Source organism: Sceloporus undulatus, chromosome 2 (genome assembly GCF_019175285.1).
Source record: "Sceloporus undulatus isolate JIND9_A2432 ecotype Alabama chromosome 2, SceUnd_v1.1, whole genome shotgun sequence".
In the NCBI taxonomy this organism is placed as follows: Eukaryota; Metazoa; Chordata; class Lepidosauria; order Squamata; family Phrynosomatidae; genus Sceloporus; species Sceloporus undulatus.
Window position 1 is genome coordinate 268771949 of NC_056523.1, and position 6782 is coordinate 268778730.

Consider the following 6782-nt stretch of genomic DNA (forward strand, 5'->3'; position numbering starts at 1 on the left):
CTCCCTGCCGCCACAGGGTGTCCTTGGGGCTTGAAGCCCCAAGGACACCCCTTTCCAGGCTGCAGGGAAGGGGCCTTTTGCCGCTTCCCCGCAGCCTGGAAAGTGGCAGATCAGGGCCTCAGCGGCTGACAGACAGATTCAAAGAGCACCTTCAGACAGCTGTAAAAAGTAGAACATATACAAGCAAGTTTTGTCATGCTGCATTAGAAAATGAATTTTCAGTGTGGCATTCTATGTGGCTTGAAAAAAAAGGATACTGAAGCACTTTAATACACAGAATCTGTAAGGGTCTGCATTAGAAAGTATGCACAGTACTGTCTTGCTATCAACTGCTACTTTATTTATGTATGGGAACCAAAGCAGCTCACAATATATATTCTTGGCTTGGGAACTATATACTGTTCGCCAAATGTAAAGGAACTCCTTACACCTAGGGATGGGACACCAACCTTGTTTATTCCCTATTATATATAAGATGACTCAACAAAGTAGCTTTCTTTATCATGTGCTCTCGAGCTTGGTGTGATAAAGAAGCCTCAAAACCATGCATCTAAACAGAAAAGGAAAGGCTCTTGCATCTGGTGAACGTGCAAGTTAACAGGCTTATGCTGGAAGAAATGGGATGACCCACATGCCAGAGAAAAAAAATTTTGGTCATGATTTTGAGACCTGTCAAATAAGCAAAGCAGTGAAGTTTCTTCTGTCATCTGGTTCCACAGACAATATGACTCAGGGCTCAGAGTTGAAAACATGTAGTGATTAGTGATACAAAAACATTAAATATATGCATTGAATTTATAAACATAATCCCTTCACCTGACAATTTACACACCTCTTTCTACACTGAAGTGTTTTGTATGTTTCTATAATGTTTAATATGTGAAGAAGAGCTTAGTGACACCCTAAATATTTTCAAAACATGATGCTAAGGAAGCAGCAGAAACTAACTGCAGACACGTGCAGGATTAAAAGATAAGATTTAGCTCTGGTCATCAGGAACTTTTAAAAAAAGGAATAATGTATATAGAACTAGAGTGTGAATTCTGCTTTTTGTTCTATACATTGCATTTGATAATACTGCCACCTAGAGAAGGTTAGCAAAACTTTTCGTTAACAAAAGCAAGAACTTCAGTGGGTTTGATGGTTACACCTATATCACTAGTGGGTCAGGATCTAGTGGATCAGGATTTAGTCACAGCCTGACTAAAGGAGTGGTTAAAATAGCATTGCCTCCTTACAAACAGAGCATAAAAGCATAAGGGGTTTCCACATGCATACCTGGAGTACAGTGGGTCTGGGCAATGCGGTGATTGAAGACTAATAATCTATACTAAATGGGTGACCCTGAAGGCCGAGAACAGGAGCCACGTTGGTTACACAAAACATTAGTTTTTAAATATGTAAAGAGGATTGATTTAGATGAGCCACAACACCACTGCTCCCAACACAATCAGAATCTAAATATACAGTAGCATGCCTAAACACTAACAATTGTCTAATGGGTCATAATTCTGTTTTTGTAATCCAGTCAATGCATAACTATAATCTCAAGTAGCCACAGGATATGCAAGTTTGTATGTTCAGTTTCTCCTTCAGGTACAGTTCAACTCCTCTAATTATAATCACAAACGAAGTTTTTGTTAAAATGCTAAATCATGAACTATATCGATGAAAAAACATCAGTAGGTGTTACTTGCTCAAATCAATGTAACACGTGTCATTGATTCCTGACTATGAGTGAATGCACTAGTTTCATTCAAGTACCTTATCATCCCACACTGTTGAAAAATATGCATGTACACATGTAGTACGTACAGATGTTGTAGCATTACTCAGCTGTGAGATATTTTTAGTTTACCCAGCTCCAGTAAAGAATATTTCAGTAGTAAAACTTAATAATATCTTAGATAGGGAAGATTAAAGGTGGCCTTTCAAAACAGTTTAATTCAAATATTGCTTTGCTGTTTTACTAAAGAGGGGGAAATGATTTAAGGGCCCCATCAAACACTAAATTAACCATCCCACTGTCATTTACCTTAATCTGGACCTCATCCAACACAACCAGTGTTATAATCTGCATCCATTTCAGATGTATTTCTACCAGATACAAACAACCCCCCCCCCCCCCCTTTGCTGCCAATACTAAAGCAAACATTTCTTGAGATGATCACAAATGGATCAATTGTAATTAGATGTGAGTTAAATACATTCCAGTTTAGAAATTACCACACAACAGATGCAACAGTTCTTGTTTGTTGCTCCAACTTGTACATCAGAAGTCTTTATTGCCCAGCATCCATGTTCATCTTTATATATGGTATTTTTGCCAGCCACTATCTCATTTCTTCTTCTTTCCTTTACCTTTCTTGCCTCCCTCTCCTTGCTGTAGACTTTGGTCACTACCTCCCATTTTCTGTGTCCTTGTTTTTAGTTTGGGGATTGTTTCTGCAGCATACAGCATCACTGCCTTACCTAAAATAAGTGAGAAGGGAAAATGAGGGAAAGAGCATTCAAGAACATTTGCCATCACCACTGCTGTCCTTACATCTTCAACTGATAGCTGCAAAGGGAACAGTCAAAAACTGGAAATCAGCCTTTCAGTGGGATTGTTACTTATGTGTAAGCAAATTACTCTTTCATACAAAAATATGTTTTGTTGGAATTAGTTTGCTTCTTGGCTACTCTAGCCAAGAATTAATAGAACTATAATAAATGAAGGAGGAACATATTATATGTACACTTATGTTCTAATCACTTAAGTTCAACTTTTTTGGGGGGAAAATGTTATATGCTCACTCACGTGTAGGAAATTGAGGTTGACATGGATTGCCATCTTCCTGCTTGAGCTGAATCCGGACTCTGCCCCTGTACTGTGCATCACGGTTCCACTCCCTGGGATACATTTTGTTTTTCTAGCAGTTTGGGAAAAGTTGACAATTTTACTTACAAGAAAGCAGAGATCAAAATAATGTACACGAATCCTAAAATCCTAAACTTATTTACTCTTGCATAGGATCTACTACACTCAGCAGAACCTCTTTGTAAAGCTGCTTAGGAATGTGCTGCATTTTACAATATGCTGCACATGCATTACTGTATCTTGATAATTCTTACAACAGTTCTGTAAAGCATCCCATTATTCTCATATTACAGATTGTCTGAATTGCTAATCAGAATTCACAGCTAAGATCAAGGATTTCAAGTGCAGAGATAATTATTTTAATATCTATTTAAATCTGTGGCTGTACTTAGTGCTACAACACGTACAATTAGGCAACATTCTCAAAGCATATTTCCTTTTTAATCTAGTCCAGTATATTGGGAAATGAAAAGCATTCTTATATTACCTCCAAAAGCACATTCAGTCCAACTGCCACACATACATCCTGAATTTCTGTAGATGTTGGATTTTCTACTGCCTGTAAGAGTCAAACATTTTAGTTAATGCCCATACATTTTATTTTATTAACTTTCTATTTAACTTTGAAACTCCTGTGCAAAGTGTGACTGAAATCAATTATAAAGAGGATTTGAAGGGTCCAACATTCTATCACAATACTATTAAAAGATTCACTTATAAAGAAAGTCTGTTGTGTCTTGTTGATATGAGGGAAAATTCATTAACATTCCTAAAATATATTGATGAGCAACTCACTACAAAGAACAATTTAGATATTTAAAAGCGAAGCATGTAGTAATAGATAGTGTAAGATAGCAACCTTTTAAAAATATTAACAGACTATAAGATAATATAACTTTAAATAAGCTGTTAGTAGCTGGGAGACAATGACTCATGCTTGTTGCCTTTTATTTTCAGTAACGGGGAAAGACACATAGACAGGTTTAGCAGCACTCCAAACAGTGAACAGCAGCTCCCAGCATTCCTAGTCACTAGCTATGCTGGCTAGGGATGCTAGAAGTTGCAGTCCAACATCTTAAAGAACACACAATTTGTAACAGTCCAGTGAAAAAACAAAGACCTTTGACAAGGACAGTCACCCAGGAGCCAGGAAACTGGTGGGAAAATCCCAACTCTGCTACCACTGGATACCGGAAGTACACAGTCATATTTTGCTTTTGTTTGTTTATTTATTTTAAAAAACCTGAGTTATGCTAAAATAAGACATATTTTAGAATAATTAATGAAATGTTTGAGAGCTTGCACCCTTACATTGGTACAACTTTTCCTCCCTACAGTTCCTAAGCACATTTCATCTTTGGTGTTGGATAGGAGGTTTCAAATGCTGCAGAATATGAAAACTGAGATTCTGCCAAGTATAACCCTCCTGCAAAACACTGACAAAGCCTTACTTTGTCAAGAGGTATTCTTCTTCCTTCTGCTATTGTCTTCTTGTTATTTATGTAGGCTGGATATATACAGATGAACCTAAGCCAAGAAAGAATACGTTAAGCTTTGGTATGTTCAGAACCACATTTATTATCAGTATTATAAGACGCAAGCTCAGATTCAGCATCAGGTTTCCTGGCTAAGGTGTGGTTACAGGTGTAGATTCACAGGGTTGGGAGATCACAAAGGCCATCCAGTCCAACCCCATTCTGCCATGCAGGAACTCACAACCAAAGCACTCTGGCAGATGACTATCCAGCCTCTGTTTAAAAGCCTCCAAAGTACAATATAATCAGAGAAGCAGAACTTTAATTTGTCAAACATAATTACTTATGAAGGATAAAAATAACTATGGATTGTTGGCCGATCTTCATTTACTCTCGAACGCTTCTTTTTCCTTTTGGTACCCATTGTACAGGACATTGTTTGGGTTAGAGCATTATTGTATTAATCTGGCCCCTGCTAGAAAAGCATTTACAGCTCTAAGATGCCAATGTATGCCTTCTGCATATTTGATGGGAAGATATAATAACACTCCTGTCCATCTAAGACTATATATCTGCAAAACCAGGGAAGTGCAGAATATCGAACATTACCTTTTATATTGCCCTCTGTATATATCTCCTAGACAAAGGTTTCTTGAATGTATTTTACATTCCCTTTCCAATAGATCTTGCTTTCAGCAGATTTGTGTCCTTTTGGCCAGCAACAATGTATTTGTTACTTCAATGGTAGCAAAATTTGGTTTAGCTGCTAGCAAGATTAGAATTAGCTTTCTTGATGGGAATGACGGCAAAATGGAATTCTTTAATACTCTTATTTTTATCTTTATTTCATCAAATTTTACTTTAATTTTTTTCTCCGTTTGATGCAGTATATTCTTTATATAATGGGATAAAATTTAATAAATATATGAGGGAGTGTATTGCGCATTTCCGTCCACAAAGGATTTTGAACCGGCATTGACATTCTCACTATGGCACTAATGGCATCTACGGACCTGTCCTTGGCTTTCCACTCCACCAAATGCATCTGAGGGAAATAATAATAATAATATGACCGAAGTCTACGAAAACTCATGCTGCCAAGGCCTTTCTCTCAGTGAGTCTGAAAGGTGCTGCAAGACCTCTCCACATAACAAGGCTATAGCTTTGAATTCAACCCATAGAAGAGTCAGTTTTTAAACCCAATAATGTACACTTTACGTGGAGAGTTCTTATGGAGGCACCTTTGAGACTCACTTGAAGGAAGAAGCCGGCAGCATGAGCTTTTGTAGGCTGCAGTCCACTTCCTCAGATGCATTTGCATTTAATAATGATTATTATAATAATAATGTACAGAGGGATCTCCTTGTGGCACCTTTGAGACCAACTGAAATAAATAATCTGGCAGCAGCAGCTTTCTTAGACTCGAGTCCACTTCCTCAGGTGCTCTGGGTCAGGGAACCAGCTGAAATCCTCAATGCAACCAAGTGGCTCCCAAGCTGTAGCCATCATTAGGTTTTGGACTTCAACTCCCAGAAGCCAACAGCCAGGGATTCTGGGAGCTGAAGTCCAAAACATTTGGAGGACCAAAGTTTGGGCATCACTGCGAAATCACTTTGGGCCTCCAAACATTTTGGACTTCAGCTCCCAGAATCCCTGGCTGTTGGCCCAAGTGGACAAGGCTTCTGGGAGTTGAAGTCCTAAAGACGCGTAGCACCAACCCTTGGGAACCCTGGCCTTATGAAGGCAGAGGAGCCCTTCCCTCCCTGTGGCTGGAGGGGCTTCCTCCCGGTGACTCCGCCCCCAGCCTTACCGGGACTTGTCGGTGGGCAGCGAGGACGCGGCCCAAGCCATGGCCTCTGGCAATTGAAGAGCCGCCACGGAGAGGAATGGAAGTAAGGAAACGTCACAGGACGTCCCGCCCTAGCAGCGCTGACGTCGGCGTGTCTGAATGGGCCACGGAGATGTCACTCATAGTTGAACGCTCATAGAGCGAGGGAAAACATGACGCTGCGACGCTTTTGTGACTTTCCGATCTCGCGAGAGTTTCCCCGCACGGCTTAGCCAATGAGGGGGCCGGGTGGGAAAGACACGTAGAGCATAGAGATAAAACTGTAGAGAGCGCTACTATGTGATAGGAGACGGAACTTCCTGGTTTCATCCTCCTCCTCATTATTATTATTATTATATTTTATATTATAATAATATAATAATTATATTATAATATATAATGATATATAATTATAATATATAATTAATAATATATAATAATTATTATTATTATTTATATTCCACCTTTTCTGGAGGGAATCAAGGTGGATTACAAAAAACACTATAGCAATAAAATATAATGAAGAATAAAAATAAAAAATTAATAAAATAATAAAAATTCACAATTGTAAGCAGTCCCATGTCCCAACCCTCACCATCATCATCATCATCATCATCAT

The 6782-nt window shown here is 38.8% G+C and overlaps 1 protein-coding gene across 1 annotated transcript; it reads right to left on the minus strand.

Annotated features, from left to right (window-relative positions):
- Positions 1–319: 319 nt before the first annotated feature.
- On the minus strand, positions 320–6295 carry SRP19 (signal recognition particle 19). The gene is made up of 5 exons (XM_042454922.1): positions 6146–6295; positions 4312–4387; positions 3348–3419; positions 2801–2912; positions 320–2472 (listed from the first exon to the last, which is right to left on the minus strand). Exons 1-5 carry the CDS (start codon positions 6184–6186, stop codon positions 2339–2341), a joined length of 435 nt encoding a protein of 144 aa, XP_042310856.1. The 5' UTR covers positions 6187–6295; the 3' UTR covers positions 320–2338.
- Positions 6296–6782: the final 487 nt, after the last annotated feature.

Coding starts and splice junctions, on each gene's coding strand:
- SRP19 (XM_042454922.1), bottom strand. CDS start 6,186: ATGGCTTGGGCCGCGTCCTCGCTGCCCACCGACAAGTCCCG. Junction 4,388..6,145: donor CTGCCCACCGACAAGTCCCG/GTAAGGCTGGGG, acceptor TTCTTGGCTTAG/GTTCATCTGTATATATCCAG. Junction 2,913..3,347: donor GACTGAATGTGCTTTTGGAG/GTAATATAAGAA, acceptor CCAAACTGCTAG/AAAAACAAAATGTATCCCAG.